The following is a 27,059-nucleotide window of genomic DNA, read 5'->3' as shown; positions in this document are numbered from 1 at the left end:
AGGGTTCGATCCCTGGGTCGGGTAGAACCCCTGAAAGAGGAAATGGCAACCCGTTCCAGTATTACTGCCTGGAGAATTCCATGGACAGAGGAGCCTGGTGGGCTACAGTTCACTGGTCACAAAGAGTCAGACAAGACTGAGTGACTAAGCACACACAGAATATTTGAGGGGAAAGAAATCCGAATGAAGCTCCTTTCTGGTATTCTCAAAGGTGGGAGGACGACATTATGAATGCTTCATTTTCAATAAAGAATTTAGCAAATTCTTTTCAAGAATAATCAAACGTGAAACAATTCCCAGATTCAGGTTAGAAGCCATCGAATTACAATCTGGAAACTCTGTTACGGTGTCAGGATGGTTTTTAAGAATGTGTTTAAAAATTTCTGTTCCGACAGTTTTTCAATTTAACAATATAAACACAAGGCAACATTTTCTGCAACGCTACCTTAAAACATACAAATAAAAGCGACACTCAAACTCCACTTGGTTTCTTCTGGAAATTCAACGGAACTCCTTACATTCGTTAAATCACTGTTACCCACCCCTGCCACCGAAAATAAACAAGCACACCTAAGTAAGACAAGTCTCAAAACTGGATCTGTGTTGTGTACGAGCGTCCGTCCGTATGTTTCCTATAGTCTGTCCCTTTCTTTTCCTCCTTGAAAAGGCAGCTCTGTGTCCGAGAGCACACATTACACACACACACACACACATGAATTCCACCCTCAAGTTGACTCACCTGTACTCAGACTATGCACACGTGGCAGACAAATCTGACGAACTGTCAGACCACCTGAGGAGGGGGTTAGCGTTTAAGTGTAAGTCTCCAGGGACCAGATGCCCGTCCGGTCCCAACTCCACAGTCAGTGAATTCATCAGAAAGCGACGGACTTCCCGAAACCCGGGGTCTCCGGAGTCAGGTGGCGCGGATTGATGACGTAAGCTGTTCCCCCCCCCCCCGCCCCCGGCTTTTACCGCAGCATTTCAGCCAAAGCTACTGCGGTCGCCACCCCGCCCCCTTCTGGGCGCCATTGAGAGCGTGGCAGTGGCCCAGCGCCTGCTGTCCGGCCCTGCCAAGACCGATGCCCTCTAGTGGCTCAGTGTCTAGAAACCGCCAAAGAGGACGACCCATGGCATCCCGAAGCTTTGACGGTAAGGTTGCCTTGCTCTTCGGGGAGGAGCGTGGGTTAACGAGGGCGCCACCTCGCGGAGGAGTGGTCCATGCGCAGGCGAGAGTCGGGGCCGGGGGTGAAAGAAGGAAGCGGAATGGGTGGTGCGGAATAGGACTGACGGAAGGGATTGGAAAAAACTACGTTTCCCAGAAGCCCGCGCGGCTTGAAGCTGGGCGGAGAGACGGGTGAAAGAAAGCCGGGTAGCGGCCTGCAAGACAGGGTCAGAGGCTGCCTCTGAACTCGGATTCCCAGGGTGCCCAGCTTCCGGCGGCTGCGCGCTCTCTGCGAGCGCGGGCGCTGTGGCGCGTCTAGTGCCGCGGCTAACACAGAGTTCTATTTCCCAGGGTCCCGCCGCGGGAGTCTCCGGCGGGCGGGCGCGCGCGAGCCACCGAGTGCGGAGGCCGAGGCGGCCGCCCAGACTTCTGGGTCCTCTGGGTCTTCGCCTTTCTTTTCCGTTTCTGCCGCGTCGGCCGCTGCCGCCGCGGTCCACGGCCCAGTCGACATGGCGGCGGTGTTGCAGCAGGTCCTGGAGCGCACGGAGCTGAACAAGCTGCCTAAGTCGGTCCAGAACAAACTTGAGAAGTTTCTTGCTGACCAGCAGTCCGAGATCGACGGCCTGAAGGGGCGGCACGAGAAATTTAAGGTGGAGAGCGGTAAGTGCGGCGCTCTTCCCGCGCTGGTTTCTGGGCCCGACCCCACAGCGATGGCTGGTCTCCCCTTGCAAGCTCGCTGTGCCCACAACTTCCCTGGTAGCATCGCTTCTCCGGCTCGGTGGGCACCGTAGGCCTTCTCTCAACTACCCGCCCTCCCGGTTTGATACGAAGGAGGTTTTTTGTTTTTAAAATCTGACTCTACGTGGAGTTTCCTTTTGTTTGTAATTAGACTGGTCGCAGTTAGGAAAACCTAACGATGTCCAGCAAACCCATTGTGGTGATTTGAGTCTGTTTACTCGTCTCTGAGAGTGGGCGACTCTTGACTCTTCTAAGCCTATCTGTATGTTGCACGTTACATGACAGTAGTTTTTGCCGTTTTCTAGTAGTCTATGTTCAGAGGCCTGTGTCTAATTGATAACTTCCTGAATTTGTTCTGACTGTCGCTTTGGTCCGGTGATGAACTAAGTGTACAGAAAACGAGTAGGTGCCTAAGACAGTGCTGGAAGCACAGTAGACGTGTAGATGTTTAATACATCTGACTTCTCTCAAAAGTTGAAGTTTGATAGAAAATATATTGTCTGTTTACAAATACCTGTAGTATACCCACAAATAAGAAAGTTCTTGACATAGTGACTTGAACAACGTTTAGGAAAGATTAAGATCATAGTAATTACCCGTGGTAAAAGGTCGATACAGAATTGATGTTGAAAATTAAACCGTTTGTGTGTCTTGGTTTACCAGTTTTCTGGGGGTAGGTTGGGGTGGGGATTGTAACTGGGTTTTTTTTGCTAAGTGTATTGAAACTCCTTAAGTAAGTTTTCGTATAAAAAAACAAAACAGTTGTAATTGTCAAGCAGAATTGATGTTGAAAATTATCTGAATCCCAACACTGAATATAGTACACTGCATTGTATTTATTAATTTGCACAATAAATATTGAATGTCTTCTAGGTGACTGATTTTGCTAAGCAGTAAGTTATCAGTTGCTTCCCTTGGAAAGTTAACAAATATTTTTACATAAATTTAGTAATTTTGTATGTTCAGGTGTTATTTTGGCTATTTTAATACAAGCCTTTTAAAACAAAGCAGTTATTAACCTAAATGATTTTCTTTTCCATTTAATGTTTTTGTTGTTATTGTTTGCTTTATGCTAAGAAGTCAATTGATGTGTGGGGGACATACCATGATAAATAAGACATGTTGCCAGCCTTGAGGAGTTTCGTAATCTTGTGGAATAAACATAAAAATTATTCAGGCTTTATTTTCTTATATGCGTATAAAGTCGGCTGGAAATGTTGCATTGAAGTCCTTTACCGTACTGGCTATTTGTCTTTACTCAGATTCGCTCTTACATGAAGTGTGGGTTCCAATATTATGTCCTAAATCTTAAAATCAAGGTTGTTAAAAACAAGTAGCAATGTTGACAGTGTACATGTGTGTGTTTGATTTTTTCTTTTTTTCCTCTGATCATCTGTAGAACAACAGTACTTTGAGATTGAGAAGAGACTGTCCCACAGTCAGGAGAGACTTGTGAATGAAACCCGGGAGTGTCAAAGCTTGCGGCTTGAGCTAGAGAAGCTCAGTAAGTATTTAATTATGTCTTTCTAATATTCTTGGGATATTGAGGTCGGCTACTCCTTTTAGACACTTTGAGAATATTTAATTACTATATATGAAAATATTGATTATCCTTATTTTAATTTATGGTAATATTAGGGTTTTTTTTTTCATTCAGCGGTAAAGACATTGAAAGAGTACAGGGCTTGTTGGTCAGGAGGTATGGGTTCTAGTTCTGACTGCTGTTAAAAGCTCTTTTGTCATATAAATCGTGATAGTGTTTATTGTTTACAACATTGCTAGGACCACTTGTCTACTTCCAACAACTGTATATGTCAAGTGAGATGTGTATGAAAGCATTTTGAAAAGGCTAAAGTGCTGTGCAACTGAAAAAGTAGAGAGTGACTTAATTATGTTGAAAAAGCCTGTTCTGTTATAATATTTGTGTTTTAACTCTCATTATAATTTTTATAAATATTTATAAATCTAAGGATGCAATTTCCGCTTTAAGGTGTAATTTCCTTGAAAGCTGAGCAGCCAGTTTTCTTCATAAGTTTTCTTACATCACTGCTGCTACTGCTGCAAGTCCTAAAAATACATAAGATCTCAAAGATGATGTGTTTTATGTGCTTGGTTTGCAGTATAAAAAAAGCAAATGTAGGCAGATCTTTATAGAGTAGGGACATCATAATATTTATTACTAGATACAGCTGGATTTTAATTTGATTGGGAATGCGAGAAGCTAATAAGAGAAAAACTGAAGCATCAGTCTTCTTAACTGAGTCCATGCCCACTGGCTGTATGTTTGAGTTGAAATTCTTTTTGGCTAATTTTGGCACATCTCATTTTTAAAACATGATGTATACATATGATGGTATATATACATTTGTAATGAGAGTATAAATAGTTATTGAGTAGCTGCGTGTAACTCATCACCAATACATTGTTTTATCTTGGCATAGAAAATAAAAGGTTTGTAGAGCAGTAGTGCTAAAAAATTTCAAGAAAGTGACTGATCACAGCTTCTTATATGAAATCTGGAAAGGGGAGAGGGAGGAGAAGATGGGGATAAACCTAGATAGACACACCTTGCTGGGTGTACAGTTTTGTTTTTTTTTTTTTTTGTATGTTATTCTGAATTTGTAAGTTTAGAAAGCTGTAATAGCATTAAACTATATAGAAAATCTAGACTAAATTAGAAGAATTTTTTTTTGTTTTAATAAGCCAGTTTAACTTGGAAATAGTAATAACTGCTCATTAAATCACTAGTACATAATAGGTGTTTTAGTGGAAGAAAATTTCAGAACGTGTATTCTTCCTAATTATCGACATACGTTTAAAACAGAAACTATAAGGGGAGGTAACACTTTATGGGTGGAGATCCTAGGACTGAAAGTTCAGTATAGCTGAATTTCAGTATAGCTGAATTATATATACGTAAAATTACATATAGCTCTTCTTAAGGCCATAAACCAGCTGAGTTACAATTATCCATTATTGTGATCTATTCTGTACACACTTTATGTGGTTTAAATATTATTTGGTCTCTTGATTTTTGTCCTTTTTGTACTTACTTTTTAAATTTGTAAATATAGTTCAGTTTTTTATGATTGACTTAGAAGATGTCATTGAAAATTAAGGAAATGAGTAATTGCAAATACTTTCTCCTAAGAATGTTGGCTAGAATGATTGCAAATATGATTTTGGAAACAGGACAGCATATTGTAAAAGTTGTACTAGAAATGCAGTAAATTTGGGTTGTACTTAAGAATTTGAAATGCAGTGCTGTACAACTCAACCTTTCTGAAACTCAGTTTCTTAATTTCAAAGTGTGTATGGGTGACAGTTGAATAAAAACTGTCATTGCAGATTTTAAGCTTACGTGTGTGACAGTCATAAAATTCCTTTTATCCAGACAGTCAATTGAAGGCACTTACCGAGAAAAACAAGGAACTTGAAGTTGCTCAGGATCGCAATATTGCCATTCAGGTAATAGTTATTCCTGTGAATAAAGCTATGTGAACGTGATACTTGAGGAATTTTTCTGTTCTAATTGTGCTTATTGTTCGTTTAGTCAGTGGGAAGATGAAATATGTTTAATTAGGAGAAGCTACTAACAAAAATGTGTATACATAAATTTCTTAGTGGGATTTTATGTTGTAATGATTAATTGAACATTCCTTTTACTTATTGGAAAATATGAGTACTTGATATGAAAAAAAACACATTTGCTATTAGCTCTGTAGCTCGTAAGTCATGATTTTTAAAAAGGGTTGTTTTTTTTTTGCATTGTAACTAAAATGCCATAATTTTGTAAGTAGGGTAGACATTCAGGCTATATGTGCCTAGTCGCTCCATTGCCTCCTACTCTTTGTGACCACATGGACTGTAACCCACCAGGCTCCTCTATCCATGGGATTCTCCAGGCAAGAATACTGGAGTGAGTTGCCATGCCCTACCCCAGGGGATCTTCCCAACCCAGGGATCAAACCCAGGTCTCCCACATTGCAGGCAGATTCTTTACCATCTGAGCCACCAGGGAAGCCCAGGCGTTCATAGATCCATCTGTATCCATCCACCCACTCACCTACTTACCTGCCATTCTTTTAGAAATTACCTATTTAACGCTTACTGTTGCCCAGGCATTATTTCAAGTATTTCAGTGCAATTGGGGATATGGGTGAATCTACACTGATAATCATTTCTTTAGAGTAGTGATTAAGAATAACAGATTGGTGGTGATCACAAGGATTGCAGGCCAGTTTGTTTAATAAAGTGATCATACCTAGTGATTCTTTGACCAGATAGACCCTCAGACTCTTGCCATTGCTTTTTAAAAAATTTGCTTTTGATTTGAGGTTAAGAAATACAGAAAGTATTTATAGTGGGAAAGAGTGATAGACTTGATTCAATAGAAATGTAAAATTTTCTACATAGAAACAACAAATAGAATCACCAAAAAGTATTTTCTCATTAAAAATATGACTATATATATGTACACATATATATATATCTTTAATACATGACTCCTTTCAAATTATAAGAAAACCATTCAAGGGGGAAAATGGGCAAGGGAGTTTTTAAAAACATAGGAAGCTGTACAAATAGCCAATAACAATATGATATGTTATTCTGCTTCACTCATAATCAGGAAAATGCAGATAATGTAACAGGATATAATTATTTTTCACCTCCCCATGTTAACATTGGTTTTTCTTTTTTTCTCTGTTCATTTTTTAAGCATAATAATCTTCAGTGGCTTGAGATAGGCAGTTATGACTTAAATGCCTATAAACTGCCATTGTCTTGGTACCAAGTAATTTGTCAAAATATATTAAGGGTTTTAAGTAATTCCATTTCTGGGCCTATTTCTTGAGAAATAATTTGAACCAGGATATAGTGATAGTCGTCGGTTTTATGACAGAAAAATTAGAAGTAAATCAAGTTTCCTATAAAGGCTTGTTGAAGTAATTATATAACTATATGACACTTCCAAGTGATTAGAAACTGACATGGGAAGTTTTTTTTTTAACTTTTTTGTTTTGGAATATAGCCGGTTAACAAACAACATTGTGATATTTTCAGGTAAATAGCATAGGAATCCAGCCATACATACACATGTATCCATTCTTCCCCAAGCTCCTCTCCCATCCAGGTTGGAAATTATTTTTGTGAATCTAGGAAAAGTAATTTAAAAAATCTAGAATATGAACAGAAGTGTTGAGATTGTGGGTAATTTTTAAACGTTTTGATGTATAAGCCATGAGAAAGAAAATCAAGCAAACTTAAACCAGAGCTAATGATAATTAAAATGCCAATTTCATGTTCATTTCTTTATAATTGATCAATCTGATTTCCTTATTTAAATATATTATGCTTATTCCTTTATGTGACAGAGCCAGTTTACAAGGACGAAGGAAGAATTGGAAGCTGAGAAAAGAGACTTAATTAGAACCAATGAGAGACTGTCTCAAGAACTTGAATATTTAACAGGTATGAAGAAGTACCTTTAACTTCTAACTTCACTCTTTCTCTTCTAGTAAAGCTAAAATTTAATGCCCAGTCCATTTCTATTGGCTGGTATTTGTCGTAGCTCAGAGTAGATTTCAGAGTAATGTATCAGATCATTCTAAGTACTTAAAGAATGCTACAGACAAGTACACAAATGAAAAACATCTCAAAGAATTTGGACCAAGGTTTATGTACCACAATATGGTTTATAGTATCGAAGTTGGGAACTTGTTTAGGTGTTTGGTTGAAGAGGCTGAATGCCTTCATTTTGTACAGGCATCCTTACTGATAAAGCTGTCCACAAGCATTCAATTTAGGGACCTAAAAGGAGAGCCCATATATGAAAGGGCAGACTAAAGGAATTAGGAAGCAAGAATATAGACTATAATATATAATAGAGTTGCTGTATTTAATTAAATGTGACTCTTAAGCAGTTTAATGGTATCCAGTTCCCTTTGGGTCCTTTTTCTAAGAGTTTTGAGAAATTTTATTTCTCCCAAAGAAAGAATAAATATTTATTTTACTATAAAATAATAGTCAATTTGGTAACTAGTCTCAGAAAAAAAGTTACTTTTGATCAACTAGTGGGTAGGTAAAATTAAGTTTTCTCATAAAAACCTGCATGTAAGGAATATAAAAAAAATTACACATATATCCTGGCTGGTTTTGAGTATAAATTTTTGATATCTATACTTGCTTTTTAACTTAAGAAATGGCTAATTTGTGAATTTTTAATAAACTTTTGGTTAATATGAGGAAATTAATGTTAACATTGTATATTTAACTTTACATATTGCATTTAAAATAACCAGTATAATTTGCATATTTGGTTGGATGCATGAATTTGGTTTCATTTAAAATTAAATTTGTGATTAAGCATGGCAAAAGCAAGTTAAAATAGTAGAATTGAGAACTACTTATTTAGATGTTTATGTTCCTAGAGATGCATCTTTGATATTTGGTTCCTCTGAGCATTAATTAATCATTTTCCCTTTCTCTTCTGACCTTTCTAGAGGATTTTAAACGTCTAAATGAAAAATTTAAGGAAAGCAATGCAACAAAGGGTGAGCTTCAGTTAAAACTGGATGAACTTCAAGCTTCTGATGTTTCTGTTAAGGTGAGAAACAAGTTAATTTCTAATGTACAAAATACAATGTTTGCTTTATACGCACCTAAATTATATTTTAAGTATAGGCAAATTATCTATAAAATAATTAAAAGCTGTATTTTTTTAATATCGGGGATTAAGTTTTAAGACAATTTTGATTGAACCGTTTTGCTTATGGGATATTTAAATTTCATATAGTGTTTATCTGGTTCTGTTTTCTGTTAAGAATACATGCAAATACTTATTTCTATTGTAAAATAAAATTCTGTTTTTGTCCCTTAGCTACATACAAAATCTTTTGAATAACCATATATTAATCTTTCACCATAAACCTTTTTTTCTCGGATTTCCTTAGTATCGAGAAAAGCGCCTGGAGCAAGAAAAGGAGTTGTTACACAATCAGAATACTTGGCTCAATACAGAGTTGAAAACCAAAACTGATGAACTTCTGGCTCTCGGCAGAGAAAAAGGAAATGAAATTCTAGAGCTTAAATGTAATCTTGAAAACAAAAAAGAGGAGGTAAGTTAGTAAACTTACCAAAATGTAAGTTGTTGGTTACAACTTATGTTTGTGTGCCAGCTTATAAATATTTATTTAGTGGAATACCAAATTAAATATTTTGTAAGATTAGGGATTCAAATGTGGAAGATATAACACATAAAAAATTGGCCTCAAAAGTTAACCAATTGCATTTAAATAAAGAACTTAAGATATTTGATGAAAATTTTGATACTATCTTCTGACTTACAGTGTATCTTTCCTAAGATGCATGTTTGAGAAGTGGTGGTTAGATTCTGTGAGCTAGATCCAAAACATGTTCTTGTGTGAGCTGTTAGTTTTCATTTTAAGCATTCATCTTATTTTCTTAAGCATTCATATTTTATATTAAATGCTTTTTAAAAAAATAATTATTTATTTTGGGGGATGCTGGGTTTTCATTGTTGCAAGCAGGCTTTCCCTAGTTGCAGCTTGTGGGGACCACTCTCTGTTTGCAGCTCACAGGCTGTAGAATGTCAGCTCAGTAGTTGTGGCCTATAGGCTTAGCAGCCACATGGCATGTGGAGTCCTTCTACACCAGGGATCAAACCTGTGTCCCCTGCATTGGCAGGTGGATTGTTAACCACTGGGCCACCAGGGAGGTCCTATAAAATGCTTTTTTGGTAGGTAGGAATTGTTTTGCTTTTACTTTGCAGTGAAACTTTGTATCAAATTTCAGTTAATACAGTATCCACTACCACCCCCAGCCCCCACCCAGCTCTGCATTTTTGTTTCTAGGTTTCTAGAATGGAAGAACAGATGAATGGCCTGAAAGCATCAAATGAGAATCTTCAAAAGCATGTAGAGGATCTGTTGACCAAACTGAAAGAGGTATCAGTTCAGTTCAGTCGCTCAGTCGTGTCCGACTCTTTGCGACCCCATGAATCGCATCATGCCAGGCCTCCCTGTCCATCACCAACTGCCGGAGTTCACTCAAACTCAGGTCCATTGAGGCAGTGATGCCATCCAGCCATCTCATCCTCTGTTGTCCCCTTCTCCTCCTGTCCCCAATCCGTCCCAGCATCAGAGTCTTTTCCAATGAATTATCTCTTCGCATGAGGTGACCAAAGTATTGGAGTTTCAGCTTTAGCATCATTCCTTCCAAAGAACACCCAGGGCTGGTCTCCTTTAGGATGGACTGGCTGGATCTCCTTGCAGTCCAAGGGACTCTCAAGAGTCTTCTCCAACACCACAGTTCAAAAGCATCAGTTCTTCGGCACTCAGCTTTCTTCACAGTCCAACTCTCATATCCATACATGACTACTGGAAAAACCATAGCCTGACCTCTTTAAAAATGTCTCTTTTACGAAAATACTGTAACACTCCAGAACCTGTTAATCTGTAAAATAATTGCATGTTTTGCACTGTTCCTAACACCATAAAATATCTAGAACACTTTTATATGTTGTAGTTAGGCTAAAATCACTAGAGTCAGTTGTATACCACACCTAAAGTACTATCTAAAAATAAGTATGGTTAATTTTAATGACATTTAACTATTCTGCTTTAAGATAAAAATATCAGTTTATCCTTAAGGTAATTCATCCCTATCATGACAACTGATTTTAATTTTAGTGGTGTTTTAATCTTTACCTCTACTTTCAAAACTGAATTTTTCATCTTGGCATTTGGTAAGCATTCTAAATTCAGTTCAAATGAGACTCTTGTAATTGGTTTTTTAGTGTTTTGTTTTTGTTTTTCAGGCCAAGGAACAGCAGGCTAGTATGGAAGAAAAATTCCACAATGAATTAAATGCTCACATAAAACTCTCTAACCTTTACAAGGTAAGTACTTTACCATACATTTTCATGCCATAATGTTGCATTAATGGATGTTGGATAACTTTTTTAAGATTAAATTTTAGAGCGCTGCTGATGATTCGGAGGCAAAGAGCAATGAACTGACCCGAGCAGTGGACCAGCTACACAGACTTTTGAAGTCAACTGGAGAAGGTAAGACTTTTCAATCATGGGAAGATTGTTTTGTTTTTAGATAGAAGGTGCTGTTTTCTTTGCCCTTGTGTAGATTTAGAGGTCAGATTAACTTTATTAGGGACAAAATTTGATATATAAAAAAGATGCTTAGATCAAATTTTAAACTGTTTCAGCAAATAGTATATTTGAAAACAGGTAGCTATTGTTTTTCTAAGTTTTTTGCATCTAACAGCCTTATATGTGTTCTGATTTCTAATAGGAAGTTTTTCTTCCATTTTTGAAACATTTACTTTGATAAATATTAATACATATGGGTTTATAGTTTGGAGACTGTCTTAATCCATAAGTAAGTATTACTTTTTAAGTTATAAAGTGTATTTTAAAGTCTTTGGTTTTCTTCTATACTTGCTTTTTTTAAAATGTAAGTTATTTATGTATGACCTTCCCCAGTTATTTCTTGTGTTCTCTACATCTAAGATCAGATTAAGCCAAAGAAATACTTAGAGCCCCTGTTTTACAGTTTGAGTTCCCCTAGTTTCCCACTTTTACAAAAGAGATAGCAAAAGAAGAAATAGATTCACTAGGCCACACACCTCAGGAATTACAAGTTCATTAAGAGCTTCCATTGAGTAATAACTATCAACCAGTGTCTGTAGAATTTAATATTGTCTGCTGAAGGGAAAAATAATGACTATTCTATTACATTTTATAAACTCAAAGATTTTAATTATGTTTTTGGTTATTCTGTCTCTGTCATGTTGTTAGCCAGTAAAGGATTTCAAGAACATATCATAGAGGTGGAAGAATCTAAAGATCGAATGGAAAAAGAAATGCTTGAGAAAATAAGGAAATTAGAGAAGGAATTAGAGAATGCAAATGACCTGCTTTCTGCCACAAAACGTAAAGGTACGGGTTCATAGACAGCTTATTAAAGGCTGGACATATTGGAACTTTCCTACGTAGTCCTCACTTAACTTCACTAATAGTGTTTCTCATTCTCAGATGTAACTACCATTTGATGACAAATGATTGTGTGTTAGTTTCCAGAATAGTTTTAACTATTAATGCTGCATGGTTTTTAGACTTGTGTTAAATGATTATTTGTTGTCATATTTTAAAGGCTTCATATGAATGTATGCATAATGTACAATAGGTGTCACTTTTTGCTTGTTTTGTGAGAAGCATTAGTGGCTTTAGTTTGAAATTTTCCAAAAGTGCACTAGATTTCTGTGTGTTGGCACAGGGGCCATCTTATCTGAAGAAGAGCTTGCAGCCATGTCTCCTACTGCAGCAGCTGTAGCCAAGATAGTGAAACCTGGCATGAAGTTAACTGAGGTAAGAAGGATCTCAAATCTTGTTTTCCATCAGCAAAAAGTGTTTAGACCTCTCTGACACCTACTCCCCCCCAAATTTATTCTTGTTGTTTAATGATTAATGGATCGTTTTAGGGAAGGCTTTCCTGGTTCCTGGTTCCATGCAGCATATAGTAAACATTGCCATCTTGTGTAATTGCTGGATGAATGTTTGTAAAGAAGCTATACAGGCTATATTATGCTTGGATTTGAAATGATATCTTTTCTTTCAGCTGTATAATGCTTATGTGGAAACTCAGGATCAGCTGCTTTTGGAGAAACTAGAAAACAAAAGAATTAATAAGTATCTAGATGAAATAGTGAAAGAAGTTGAAGCCAAAGCACCAATTTTGAAACGCCAACGTGAGGAGTATGAGCGTGCACAGAAAGCTGTGGCAAGTTTATCTGTTAAGCTTGAACAAGCCATGAAGGTTGGTTCCATTCCTAAATTGTAACTGTAGAAAAAATACAGAGGAGAAATAATTTACTAAGTAGGATGGTTCTTTCTTAGAAATAAAGAATTTACCTCCAAAGCTAATTGCTTTTTCAGTGGTAGGGTAATTATATATTTTAAAGTTTGTCATTATATTATTAAAGATCTCTTAATTGCAAAATGTTTTATTTTTATTCAGCAAACATTGAAAACCCCTAGCATTTTTTAAGATATTTGGGATGTTTTCTGTAGGGTTCTCTAGAGGATGATAAATAGACACAATCTCTTTTTGTAATAGAACCTTTCTAAATTTAGCAGCGATCATTTTTTGTCAGGCAGTTCTGATATTCTGTCTGGATATGATAATACTGTTCATTGAAAAGAATTCCTTATAAAAATATCATTTCACAATTTGGCAAATCTTTACATACATTATTTTGTTACTGTTCCTCTGTTCATTAGAAGTACCAAGGAAGTTTGAGAATATTCTTTATTTCTTTAGATTCCTTTTTAATAGATACTGGTTTAAGAAGAGTATTTGTTTGTTTGCTTCCCAGGTGGTGCTAGTGGTAAAGAACCTGCCTGTCAATGCAGGATACGTAAGAGACGCAGGTTCAATCCCTGAGTTGGGAAGATTCCCTAGAGAAGGGCATGGCAGCCCACTCCAGTATTCTTGCCTGGAGAATCCCATGGACAGAGGAGCCTAGTGGGCTACAGTCCATAGAGTTGCAAAGAGCTGGACACCACTGAAGCAATTTAGCGTGCACACATGCACAATGTTGTTTTTATTAAGATACAGCTGTTAATATTATTGAGAAATCTTTGAGAGTTATTAAACAAATTTTATTGAAGGAAATCAGTTAATTTATGTGCTAAATAGTATAAATGCATCTCTGTGTTGTGTGTGTGTGTATGAGTCACTCAAACTGTCCAACTCTTTATGACCCCATGGACAGTAGCCCACCAGGCTTTTCTGTTCGTGGAATTCTCTAGGCAAGAATACTGGCGTGGGTAGTCATTACCTTCTCCAGAGGGTCTTCCTGACCCAAGGATCAAACCCAAGTCTTCTGCATTGCAGGCAGATTCTTTACCATCTGAGCTACCAGGGAAGCCCAAATGTGTCCTTAATTTGACCTAAACTTTTATTACTGTTGTTATTACAATTTAGATGTCAGTTTAAATCAGGGTGTATTGTGTCTAATGGTCTCTTTTTCCTAAATCAAATCATGTCTAGCATTCTTGCCTTGAGAGAATACGGGGCTTTAATACACACCCCTGCCCATCTGGTGTGGTTTAAAAAGAGGTCCTTTGGATCTCCTTGACTTTCTCACTGTTGAAAGTGAGCATTTTACCTGAAGCTTATTGTCTGAGGAGGTGGTAAAGTGGAGGGCTTAAGAATCGGGTAAAAGCGGCTGTTCACTGTGGGAAAACCTATTAATTCATCACTAATGTGCAGACACAGTAATAAATACAGACTTTTTTCATAACTTCCAAAAGCTTTAAAAATAATTTCAGTATCTTTTTTTGTAGCCAAATCTTCTGTCCATAACATACATCATGTCCAGTTTAGATTCTGTGGTGCTCATTTCTCATATTTCTTGAATTTTATAACTAAGTTACTTTCTTCCTTGGCATCTTAATTGATCCCATTTTGAAATCAGTAGGTTTGTGTTATTACCATTTTTCATAAATGTTTGCCTGCTTCATCTTGTCTCATACTTAATTCCTTCTGAAATGGGTTTATTCTTGGACCTTGATGGCATTGTGCTCAGAGGCACTTGAAACACCAGGATAAATATAAGCCATCTTTCACTTGTATACTATCTATAACAATACATACTTTGTGAAATAATACATGCTATGTGAGAACAGTGCATTAAAAAGCAAAATTTATATGGATTGGAGATAAAACATAAGATTTCAAAGATACTTTGTGCTTACATCAAGCTCCTTAAGACTATGCCCCTAAATCCCTAATGATACTGTGATATAAAACATTACTTCAATATGTTACCATTTTTCTTTTTTTTTAACAGCCTTATGACATTGGTTGCTGATTCTTTAAAATTAGTTCCCGGTGCATTTTTTTAATAAATCCAAGTCTTACCCAACATTTTTTGCTTTTAATACTTCTAGATGGTATAATAATGATTATCACTGTAATGCAGTCCTTTGTTTTTGTCTTAATAACAAAGTTTTTTGAGAGTGTTTGTTTGATCTCCAACATCATTTGATAATATACTATGAATTTGGTGTGGCTGTAACATTTTGATTCACAGTTAACTTGGGGGGATCCCCCTTCATTAGCATATAGTGATGAACATTATAATGTTGAGCTTATTTGAAATATTAAGAAATATATTCATATTTTTAAGAAATTTCTCTTTAGAGACTATATTATGTAGAATATTTTAAAATTATAAGTTGATTACTGTGATATTTGAGCACTGTATACTTTTGTTATTTGTATAACTGCTGTTTGTATGCATCTTAGAAGAAAATACAGAATTTTCACTTGACTTCATTTTTAAAGGAGATTCAGCGATTGCAGGAGGACACAGATAAAGCCAATAAACATTCATCTGTGCTTGAAAGAGACAATCAAAGAATGGAAGTACAAATAAAAGATCTTTCACAACAGGTTAGGTTTTTGTTTCTTTTCCTATTTTATTTTGTTTTCCTGAACTGCCTGCCTAGTAATGTTTGTTTCCAAGTATGTAAGATAGAACTAGTACATACGAAATTCTCATCAACTGAGAAAACTGCTCTAAATGAATTGCAGTCTAGTCATTGTTTACTCTTAGCCGCTCCCTTTTTTCTTGTCTTTAAGCATTTGATAAATTTTCAGTTTGAAGATAACTGGTTGTAATTAATGAAGTAATTCAAAGATAAAAGAGTTATCTTCCCACAGTTCAAGTCCCAGAGTTAGCAGACTGGTGTGTATTCTTTCACATCTTCTTTTATGTACAGATACATGTGAGCATATGTGAACATACGTAAGCATTCTTTGTTTTTACTGAAATAAAATCACTTATTTTGTATATGCATTTGTAAGTGCATTCCCCTAACACTTTTTTTTTTAACTGATTAAGTTTGGAGATGTAGATCTGTTTTATTCATATATTTTACCTTAATTTTTGTATGTAGAATGACTGAACAACAACAAACACAGACATAGATAAAAATTTTGCATAAATGAAGTTAGCATCTATTTCCCATGCTCCTCTTCTGCCCAACTATGTAATACATATCTAAGCATGCAAGTGCAAGCGTACAGACACAATGGGTATATATTTCTGAGTGTTTTATATGGTCATTGTTTTACAAAAATGGAACCATGCCTCTGGAATTATAATTTGACTTCTTTTTAAAAAATAACATTATTCATTACATACTTTTCATAGAAATGAGAAATAATTTTTCTGATTAAGATTTTCTTTATTTCGTTCTTAATACCTAAAATAATCTTAAAAATTCATTTTTTTCAAGATAATTTAATACTCCATCGAAGGTATTCATAAAGTAACCTTGTCATTTGAAAATTTTCACTTCTAAACATTTCCAAAGTCAAAACCAATACTATTTGATAATATATTAGAACTCTTTTTTTTAGATTAGAGTGCTTCTGATGGAACTTGAAGAAGCGAGGGGTAACCATGTAATCCGTGATGAGGAAGTAAGCTCTGCTGATATAAGTAGTTCATCTGAAGTAATATCACAGCATCTAGTATCTTATAGAAACATTGAAGAGCTTCAACAGCAAAATCAACGTCTCTTAGTGGCCCTTCGGGAACTTGGGGAAACCAGAGAAAGAGAAGAACAAGAAACAACTTCATCCAAGTAAGCAATAGACTTACTTTGGTTTATTCAGCAAACATCTATTGAGAACTTTTTATGTGCCTTAAGTAGTACTGGATATTGGGAATATAGTGATTTAGGAGAAAAAAAATAAAATCAAGCAACCATATTTCTGAAAAATTCTACTCTCAAGGACCCCAGTTTTTGGATGAGATGGTTAGTAAGTGAGATAGATAATAAGATCAATAAATAGATTATTTTAGTTTAGTGTGATTTGTGCAATAATAGAGAAAAGCCTTTCTGTGAGAGCATAGAAGTGTGAGACCCAGCCTAGATTTGGGGGAACAGACCTGGCTTCATGAAGAAGATGCTTAAGAATAACTCAAAGGAAAGAATCTTTTGAAATAATCATTTTGGTGCTAGAGAAGGAGAAATGGCTATGAAAGCAAGAAGAATGGAATTTGGACTCAGTGGAATTGGTTTGATTTTTGCAAACAAATTTTTCAGATGACCTTGTTGAGTACCTGAGTCCTATGTAATGGGGATTTTAAAAGCTGTTCTTAAAATAGCAACAAAAGAAGGAAAGGATAAGAGAGATGAAAATACTATGCTTAATGACAGGCAATAAAATGCTTAGTCAATTTGTAGTAGAAATTATAACTGCCTCTCAATCTCAGTCCTGTTAAATAGACTTGATTTATTTTCTTGCAGAATTTCTGAGCTTCAGGTCAAACTTGAGAATGCCCTCGCTGAATTGGAACAACTCCGTGAATCACGGCAACATCAAATGCAGCTTGTTGATTCTATAGTTCGTCAGCGTGATATGTACCGAATTCTGTTGTCACAGACAACGGGAGTTGCCATTCCTTTACAGGGTAGGAGTTTTTATATGTTATCTTAAAAGTTTCCAAGTATTTCTGGGAAATATTTCTGAAATGTATATTAGGGAATGGATTTTGCTACATGAGCGATGTCTGCTCTAATAATGATAACTTCAAGTATGGCTACCATATATGAGTGATTGTAATACATCATCAGTTCTAAAGTACACCATTATTTTAGGTAAGAAAAATGCTGATCATTGTTGCAAAGTACACCTCTGAGAGTCAATGAATTATATTACTTATTTTTGTTACGTTTTAACATTTAGCCTGTGAAAATTACCTTTATTTAACTAGAAGTCATAAATAATTGTAGTAAGTTATTTAGTAGGTTCTTTGTTTCATAATTTCTATAATCTTGTGGTTTAAATAAGTCAGCCTGTTGACTTCTGATAATGATGTATTTTGTGAAGAGGCATTACATCATTCTTTTTACATTTCTGAAGCTTCAAGCTTAGATGATATTTCTCTTGTGTCAACTCCAAAACGTCCAAGTACATCACAGACTGCTTCCACTCCTGCTCCAGTAATTGAGCCAGCAGAGGCTATAGAAGCTAAGGCTGCACTTAAACAGGTAAAGTACCCCTAACTTGACATCTTTATCTTGAGTCACATTTTTGAGAACATGTAATAGTTTCATCTAATAATTTCTCTAATATTTAGCTGCAGGAAATTTTTGAGAACTACAAAAAAGAAAAGGCAGACAATGAAAAAATGCAGAATGAGCAGCTTGAGAAACTTCAGGAGCAAGTCACAGATTTGCGATCACAAAATACCAAAATCTCTACCCAGCTAGATTTTGCTTCTAAACGGTAAATTTTCTTTTCCAAAGTTACGTTTAAATACAATAGTTGATATTCAGTGGAATCAAATTCAAGGGTTAGTTTGTGGTGTTATTACTTTTTTTGGTGGGTTCTGATCCAGGTTGAGAAGTTACAGGGGTTCATTTTTCACTTTTGATTAATAACATTAATAACATTCCTGTGAATGTTACTAAGGGGTCCAGGTAAGTTCATATAAGGAATGTTTCTATTTTTCCTTCCTGAGCTTAAAGGACATACTGTTTCCATAGGACTTAATTATTTTAATTAAGGAGGATAAGAGAAGTATGAGAAATTCATTCAGCCTTTTCTAATCTAGGTAGAAGAGAAGCAAGTGCTAGAGTTAATTTTGGGAAATTTGACTTTTTTGGTTACTTGCAGAGGAATAACAGTAAATTTCATTCCATAGTTAACAGAGCCATTGAATAGTTGTTAGTTTATCAAATTAGGAAAAACTTATTTCTTTGTATACTACATGATCAGACTGTTTGCAAGTATGACCAGCAGTCTGTATTTTCCAACAATTTGATATCCCAGTAAAAGCACCATTTTCCCCCATGCTGATATCTCTAGCCAGCCACTTTTAAGCTTTTAAGCACATAAGGCAATGAGGTGAAGAATTATAGATGGGAAAAAAAGGATTGGCAAAAATCCGTCACTAACCATGCATAAATACCTTAAATTGCATACTTCATTGTGGTGTCTTCCTGTATGAATGTTATATTGACGTTATTTTGAATACGATTAAAATGCTTGTACGTGAGTAAGATTAAAAAGTTAATTCAGCGTGAAATACAGTGCTTATTTAGAATTTGAATTTAACTGCTAAACTTGGAGTTTAGAAAAAAGAATGAAGATTTTTACATTATTACACAAATCATATTTTTCACATTATCAATCATATAAAATTAAGCTCTTGTGAAACTCAAGAAATTGAGCTAGGATATAGTATTTCATTTGCTTACAGAATTATTTTTCTTTCATGTCAGTTATGAAATGCTACAAGATAATGTTGAAGGATACCGTCGAGAAATAACATCCCTACATGAAAGAAATCAGAAACTCACTGCAACGACTCAGAAGCAAGAACAGATCATCAACACAATGACGCAAGATTTGAGAGGCGCTAATGAAAAGCTGGCTGTTGCAGAAGTGAGGCCAATGTCTATTATCTGTCTTATGTTATAAATTGCATTTGACACTTGTTTTTTAATTATTACTTTGATTTTACTGGTTGGTATAATGTAGATTTTTGAGGTTTGTGGACTATACATCCTTATCAAATAGTTTCCTGGCATCCACCTGTCCATCAGAGGAGTTGGGTGATTGTTTCTAGTAAAAGAGGAAAGGGAAAGAAGTTGGTTTTTCTGGGCTAAGATTTCTTTGGTTACAACAAAGGCTATGGATGAATATTTTATCCATTCTTGCTCATTTCTAGTAAAAAACAGTATACAATTTTCATTAGCATTGAACTCTGTTCCTGAATTGCAACATAAATGTAAGTGTCGATCAGAAATTCACAGTACTTTCAACTTAAATTCTAAAGTCTTTGATGATAGATTCTCATAAGAGTGTTTTGCTTTTTATAAACTTATTTCTCATAACTTTTTAATCTTTATCTATGATCTTGGTATAGTTATCCCCTCATTTTACGTATTGAAAAGGACTCAGAAGCTAAGTAATTTGCCCTTTTGCGGGCCATCATGAGATACAGGTTGGTTGGGACTTAAAACTTAGCTTTTCTAATTCTGTTGGCTCTGTTATTTCTGTCTTGTCCTCACTCCTTTGTGGAGAATAGACAGCAGCACTGTTTCAAACTGGTGGAGTAAGTTTTATAATTGATAGTTTTTGACTCATCCTGTAAATATGAGTACTTTGAGGATACTGATTTTCAGCAAGCCCTTGTATATCTATCCTCTGAAACTCAGAAGATACTCCTCATGGGGAAAAAAAGTTCAAATAGATAAGTCAGCACTCAAACAGATACTTAGAAGCCAAGTTTAGTTTCTAAAACTTGCATAGTTGAATAGTATGCAGGTGTGACTATTGCATAGTTTTATAATTTTGCATCTTATACTGTGGCATTTTAGATTTTTGTTGTGGTTTTTTTTTTAAGTCTTGATTTGCTGGACCAAAGATAATATATGTATTTGTGGTAATTGTAAGAATTTTTCCGTTGAATTTATTGGTATTTCCAGTAATATTTGTTTCATAATTCAATACATGAAACTTATAATTGTGTTATTACATTTGACACATTGTTTTTCAACATTTTTTTTTTAATTTGTACTTGACTCAAGGTAAGAGCAGAAAATCTGAAAAAGGAAAAGGAAATGCTTAAATTGTCAGAAGTCCGTCTTTCCCAGCAAAGAGAATCTTTGTTGGCCGAACAAAGAGGGCAAAACTTACTGCTTACTAATCTGCAAACAATTCAGGTAACCAAATAAAAAAGGGATAAGTAGAAAAAAATTTTTAAGTTTAATTTGAATAATTTTAACATTGTATCTCAGTTTTCTTAATAAGAAAGTTTACGTCATTTTTGTCATGTGTTATGATGATCATTGAATTTTGAAGTTTATTTAAGACATCAGTATTTCAAGTAAAACATTGAAGGAGAACTGACTGAAGCCAGGCAATTGGCAGTTTTGATCCTCAGGTCTATGTTTACAGAGTCCTATACAGTTGAATTGTTTTCAAGATTAAATCTTTGGTTTATGTTCTTCAAAACATGAAGAAATCTGGCTGTGGTAATATGGTTCTTATTTTCGCTATTAAATAGATGTTTTACTATGGAAAATGTCAAAATATCTTCTTGGTAAATGTTTTCGATCTTCATGCAGAAATGAGTTGTATTCCTGTAATTTCCAGTTGCCTTTGAGTTTTTGTTGTTGTTGTTCATTTGTTCTTACTTTTTTTAAGTATAACCAAATTTTTTTTTTCTATCCTTAGGGAATATTAGAGCGATCTGAAACAGAAACCAAACAAAGGCTTAGTAGCCAGATAGAAAAACTGGAACATGAAATATCCCATCTAAAGAAGAAGTTGGAGAATGAGGTGGAACAGAGGCATACACTTACTAGAAATCTGGATGTGAGTCTTACCAGTGTTCTGAATTTCTATAGAATATTTCTGTTTAAAAATCAAGCTCATGTTGAAGCACAGTCTTGAAGAGATCTCTTACAGACTCTTTAAGTTTTTCTTGCCTTTTTGTATGCCTAGTAATTTTTCATTGGGTGCCATAACATGAGTTTTATCCTGAGGGGTGCCAGATATTTTTCTTTAAATCTTGAGTTTTCTCCTGGACTGAAGTTAAGTTAACTGAAAATAGTTTGCTTCTCTTGAGTCTATTTTTTACAATTTATTAGGCAGACTCAAAGCATGCCTAATAAGTTGTAAAAAATAGGGACAAATAGATTCAAGGGATTAGATCTGATAGAGTACCTGAAGAATTATGACAGAGGTTCATGACATTGTACAAGAGGCAGTGATAAGACCGTCCCCAAGAAAAAGAAATGTAAAATGGCAAAATGGTTGTCTGAGGAGGCCTTACGAATAACTGAGAAGAGAAGTGAAAGGCAAAGGAGAAAAGGAAAGATATACTCATTTGAAAGCAGAGTTCCAAAGAATAGCAAAGAAAGATAAGAAAGCCTTCCTCAGGGATCAGTGCAAAGAAATAGAGGGAAACAATAAAATAGGAAAGACTAGAGATCTCTTCAAGAAAATTAGAAATACTAAGGAAACATTTCATGCAAAGATGGGCACAATAAAGAACAGAAATGGTATGGACCTAACAGAAGCAGAAGGTATTAAGAAGAGGTGGCAAAGAATACCTGGAAGAACTATACAAAAAAGATCTTCATGACCGAGATAACCACAGTGGTGTGATCATCCACCTAGAGGAAGTTTGGTGGGCCTTAGGAAACATTACTATGAACAAAGCTAGTGGATGTAATGGAATTCCAGTTGAGCTGTTTCAAATCCTAAAAGATGATGCTGTGAAAGTGCTGCACTCAATATGCCAGCAAATTTGAAAAACTCAGCAGTGGTCCACAGGACTGGAAAAGGTCAGTTTTCATCCAATCCCAAAGAAAGGTAATGCCAAAGAATGTCCAAACTACCTCACAGTTGCATTCATCTCACATGCTAGCAAAGCAATGGTTAGAATTCTCCAAGCCAGGCTTCAAGCATGAACCGTGAACTTCCAGATGTTCAAGCTGGATTTAGAAAAGGCAGAGGAACTAGAGATCAAATTGCCAACATTTGCTGGATCATAGAAAAAGCAGAGTTCCAGAAAAACATCCACTTTTGTTTTATTGACTACGCCAAAGCCTTTGACTGTGTGGATCACAACAAACTATGGAAAATTCTTAAAGAGATGGGAATACCAGACCACCTGACCTGCTGAGAAATCTGTATACAGGTCAAGAAGCAACAGTTAGAACTGGACATGGAATGGCAGACTGGTTCTGAATTGGGAAAGGAGTACGTCAAGTCTGTATCTTGTCACCCTGCTTGTTTCTCTTATATGCAGTATACATCATGCAAAATGCTGGGCTGGATGAAGGACAAGCTGGAATCAAGATTGCTGGGAGAAACATCATTAACCTCAGATATGCAGATGACACCACCCTTATGGTAGAAAGTGAAAAAATAAACAGCCTCTTGATGAAAATGAAAGAGGAGAGTGGAAAAGTTGGCTTAAAGCTCAACATTCAGAATACTAAGATCATGGCATCTAGTCCCATCATTTCATGGCTAATAGATGGGGGAACCATGGAAATAGAGACTTCATTTTGGGGAGCTCCAAAATCACTGCAGATGGTGACTGCAGCCATGAAATTGAAAAACGCTTGCTTCTTGGAAGAAAAGCTATGACCAACCTAGACAGCATATTAAAAAGCAGAGACTTTACTTTGCCAACAAAGGTCCGTCTAGTCAAGGCTATGGTTTTCCCAGTGGTCATGTACGGATGTGAGAGTTGGACTGTTAAAAAAGCTGAGTGCCAGAGAATTGATGCTTTTGAACTGTGGTGTTGGAGAAGACTCTTGAGAGTCCCTTGGACTGCAAGGAGATCCAACCAGTCCATCCTAAAGGAAATCAGTCCTGAATATTCATTGGAAAGACTAATGCTGAAGCTGAAACTCCAGTACTTTGGCCACCTGATGTGAAGAACTGTCTCATTGAAAAAGACCCTGATGCTTGGAAAGATTGAAGGCAGGAGGAGAAGGGAACAACAGTGGATGATATGGTTGGATGACATCACCGACTCGACATGAGTTTGAGTTGGCTCTGTGAGTTGGTGATAGACGGGGTAACCTGGCATGCTGCAGTCCATGGGGTCACAAAGAGTCGGACATGACTGAGCAACTGAACTGAGCCAAGGCAAATCTTCCTGAGGTGTAGTCCCAGAGTCCAGTGAATTAAGAGCTTTTTCAGTCAGGCTGCTAGAAACAGGCATTATTCCTGACTTGCTCTGAGGACCAGAGAGTCTTCAGTCTTCAGACCACTCCAGTCTCTGTTTGATTTTTTACCGTCTGGAGTATTTTCACAGGCATGCACTGATCACTCTTTTGCTCATTATTCAAGAAGGGAACCTGTGCAAGTCTCCACAATAGTATGTCTGGGAAGCTGTCTTCTCTCTGATAGTCTTTCTGTTTAATGAATTCAAGCTGCTCTGGCCTTCTTCTATTCTGAGTTGTATGTTCCTAGTTCATGAAGTCTGTGGCCTCATTTTCCTTTCCCTTTGCTTAGCCTGGACAATCTTAAATCAATAAGGTGAGAAGTTGTAGGGTTCATCTCTCTGTTTCCTATCTCAGTTGGTTCAAAGCATTTTGTCTGTTTTTTGTTGTTGATTTATTTTGGTTGTTTCAGTTCAGGAGGTAAATGTCAGTTCTGTTGCTCTGTTTTAGCCAGTTTAAAGTTCTGTAAAAAGGTAATTTGAACCTCTAGTTACTTATAAATTGAAAGATAGTGTTTGTAGGGTTAATGTATTTTTTTCTTATAGGTTCAGCTTTTAGATACAAAGAGACAGCTGGATACTGAGACAAATCTTCATCTTAACACAAAAGAACTGTTAAAAAATGCTCAAAAGGAAATTGCTTCATTGAAACAACACCTCAGTAATATGGAAGTCCAACTTGCTTCTCAGTCTTCTCAGAGAACTGGTAAAGGTAAATAATTAAGTAGGCTGACAAAAGTGCCAGGTTTATAACATATCCTGTAAATAAGTAGCCATTGTTTTCATAGATACTAGCAAAAGATTTAAATAAAAAACTTTACTCTTCATACAGTAAAGCCCAGTTTTCCACCTAAATTAATAAATGCATAGACTTGAAAGATTCAGAATAGTTGTATATGTGGCAGCTGACCAAGATATGCTCTTAGTTTTCCAGTTATTGAAACCATTTCATTGATGCTTTAAGAGTGTTTCTCTTGTGGAGGGTTAATAATTTGAATTTTTAACTCCCTTTTGAGATGAAGTTACTTGCTAAATATATAATGATAAGGCTAACTTACAGAAATCATGGATTTGTTTGATCTCTTTAGAGCAGTATTCCTATCTTTGCTCATTGACAGCTGCAGGGAAAAGGTTTGTCTCATTAGGTTTTGCTACTCTTTGTCAATACATTATTTCAAATGCAAACCCATTGAGTCCAGGTAATCTTTCTACATGGCCTTACTTCTTTCTTAATATAGAAGAGAAATTTAAAACATAAGTATACATGTGTATGTATGTGATATATATTGTATATATATAATTCTCCAGGACTCCTTTCTTCTTATTACCATATAGTAAGAAAACATTCTTTTTTTTAATCTGTAATTTCTTCCTTTTCTGTGAATTTTAGAATGAGAATTACTCTACATGTTTCAAGCTGTAGCATTTTGGCATAAACAGTGGTTTAATTAAATTAAGAGTGTTAATTTCTACAAGTAGCTATTTCAGTTTAGTGGAATTATTTTATATTCTCTTTTAAATACCTTTTAAAAATATTTGTAACAGCAGAGTTCAAATACTTAAACATTTTTGTTTTTAAATAACCTACCGACTGTAACCTGTTTTTATTTTGGTATTCAGCATAGGTTGAAATAAACTTTCTAGATAGTTAAGTACTTCTACATCTCAGCCTTAATTCTTATTTCACAAATTCTTTAATAGTAGTCATCTTTAATATCATTTAAAATGTTAATTTTAAGAAAGCTGTTAAATCTATTAGGTCAGCCTAGCAACAAAGAAGATATAGATGACCTTCTGAGCCAGCTAAGGCAGGCAGAAGAGCAGGTGAATGACTTGAAGGAAAGACTCAAAACAAGCACTAGTAATGTGGAACAGTATCGTGCAATGGTTACTAGTTTGGAAGAGTCCCTCAACAAGGAGAAACAGGTATATGCAATTTTGAAATCAGTTTGCATGTACTTTTTTTTTAAGTTAGGATGTGTAAGGCACTGTGTAAAAGTGTGGGTTCAACTGGCATTGCACTTACCTCTTAAAAGTGCCAGATACAATAAAATAATCACACAAAATTTGTAGAACATGGGAAGTATATTCCTATAGAAAAAGTACAGATGAAATGCTGATGTGAGTGGGTGGTAGGTGAGATTGTTTGTCTTTTGAGTATGCATGACTTCACAGGGGAGATGGCATTTTTGCCTGGCCTTGAAGGAAAGCATCATTTGAATAGTAAAGATAGGAAGTTATTCCTTGTAATAGGCACTATCAGCTGAGATAGGAAGGCCAGTGTATTCCATTTGTGAATTTTAGTACGTTTTAAATTTAGCTTAGGCCAGTCTTGCCTTCTGAGATGGCCCACACTGTCTATGAACAGAGTTTCTAAATAAATCCCCTTCTTACCTATCTAAATAAATTTAGCTTTGATTTGGGGAAAGGAATTGTATAATTTTAAATGTGTGTATTCTTTGTACCCTACTGTTTGGTTGATGGTAAAGGTGACAGAAGAAGTTCGTAAGAATATTGAAGTTCGCTTAAAAGAGTCAGCCGAGTTCCAGACACAGCTGGAGAAGAAGCTGATGGAGGCAGAGAAGGAGAAACAGGAACTGCAGGATGACAAGAGAAAAGCCATAGAGAGCATGGAGCAACAGGTAACTTCGGTTATTACCGTACCGATCACTTTTTCTGTTACAAGGATTTAGATCCTTTTATCTAGCTCATTAATTACCATTCAGTTATTCTCAGCAGATACCGATTGAACACATACCGTATATAACTATTTTAGTTTTGTATTTTACTCTGATCTGTACATGTTTCCTTTTGGATACTTGAGACTACTTTATGGTACTAGATATCAGTGTTGCTTTTCAGAAGCCTCTGCCTAAAAATTTACTTTTGTACACATTTTTAATAATATGGAAAGAATAAAAGCCTGCAAAATTTGCATAATATATCAGGTGATAAACTATTTAAACTTAATAAGTCTTGGGCTACTTGTATTTTTAAAAACCTGACTTCGATAATTTTAAAGTAAATTTGCAATTAACTCTTGGTTTTAATCTTGTTCTTCAATTTAGTTGTCTGAGTTAAAGAAAACACTCAATAGTGTTCAGAATGAAGTACAAGAAGCTCTTCAGAGAGCAAGCACAGCTTTGAGTAATGAACAGCAAGCCAGACGGGACTGTCAGGAACAGGTAAGTGTCATTCAGAGCCAGTTATTGGAAAGTGAGCTTTGATCTTAGGGCACAGTTCTTTGAGTATAGTAATGCATTTGGGGGATTGGTGCATTTTATAAAACATGCAAGTTATTTCCACTCTTAGGGCACTTGGAATAAGATCAACTGATAAGTAT

The 27,059-nt window shown here is 35.8% G+C and overlaps 2 protein-coding genes across 2 annotated transcripts in view; one reads left to right on the top strand and one right to left on the bottom strand.

Annotated features, from left to right (window-relative positions):
* Positions 1 to 857, bottom strand: part of ODR4 (odr-4 GPCR localization factor homolog) — a 36,931-nt gene extending 36,074 nt beyond the window's left edge. Inside the window, exon 1 of the mRNA XM_052654056.1 lies at positions 740 to 857. The gene's annotated coding sequence lies outside the window, so the exon portion shown is untranslated. The remainder of the gene's footprint in view (positions 1 to 739) is intronic.
* A 225-nt stretch (positions 858 to 1,082) lies between these two features.
* Positions 1,083 to 27,059, top strand: part of TPR (translocated promoter region, nuclear basket protein) — a 63,458-nt gene continuing 37,481 nt past the window's right edge. Inside the window, exons 1-25 of the mRNA XM_052654263.1 lie at positions 1,083 to 1,152; positions 1,517 to 1,825; positions 3,303 to 3,407; positions 5,298 to 5,371; positions 7,279 to 7,375; positions 8,407 to 8,510; positions 8,857 to 9,021; positions 9,778 to 9,870; positions 10,743 to 10,823; positions 10,904 to 10,991; positions 11,739 to 11,879; positions 12,217 to 12,308; positions 12,559 to 12,756; positions 15,292 to 15,399; positions 16,372 to 16,598; positions 17,268 to 17,431; positions 17,884 to 18,011; positions 18,101 to 18,249; positions 19,248 to 19,410; positions 20,559 to 20,693; positions 21,208 to 21,348; positions 24,263 to 24,428; positions 25,476 to 25,642; positions 26,206 to 26,358; positions 26,785 to 26,901. Coding sequence (XP_052510223.1) covers positions 1,083 to 1,152; positions 1,517 to 1,825; positions 3,303 to 3,407; positions 5,298 to 5,371; positions 7,279 to 7,375; positions 8,407 to 8,510; positions 8,857 to 9,021; positions 9,778 to 9,870; positions 10,743 to 10,823; positions 10,904 to 10,991; positions 11,739 to 11,879; positions 12,217 to 12,308; positions 12,559 to 12,756; positions 15,292 to 15,399; positions 16,372 to 16,598; positions 17,268 to 17,431; positions 17,884 to 18,011; positions 18,101 to 18,249; positions 19,248 to 19,410; positions 20,559 to 20,693; positions 21,208 to 21,348; positions 24,263 to 24,428; positions 25,476 to 25,642; positions 26,206 to 26,358; positions 26,785 to 26,901 — 3,435 coding nt within the window. The remainder of the gene's footprint in view (positions 1,153 to 1,516; positions 1,826 to 3,302; positions 3,408 to 5,297; positions 5,372 to 7,278; positions 7,376 to 8,406; positions 8,511 to 8,856; positions 9,022 to 9,777; positions 9,871 to 10,742; positions 10,824 to 10,903; positions 10,992 to 11,738; positions 11,880 to 12,216; positions 12,309 to 12,558; positions 12,757 to 15,291; positions 15,400 to 16,371; positions 16,599 to 17,267; positions 17,432 to 17,883; positions 18,012 to 18,100; positions 18,250 to 19,247; positions 19,411 to 20,558; positions 20,694 to 21,207; positions 21,349 to 24,262; positions 24,429 to 25,475; positions 25,643 to 26,205; positions 26,359 to 26,784; positions 26,902 to 27,059) is intronic.

Source organism: Budorcas taxicolor, chromosome 16 (genome assembly GCF_023091745.1).
Source record: "Budorcas taxicolor isolate Tak-1 chromosome 16, Takin1.1, whole genome shotgun sequence".
In the NCBI taxonomy this organism is placed as follows: Eukaryota; Metazoa; Chordata; class Mammalia; order Artiodactyla; family Bovidae; genus Budorcas; species Budorcas taxicolor.
Note: the sequence above shows the minus strand (reverse complement) of the source record. Positions and strands in the feature narration are given on the sequence as shown.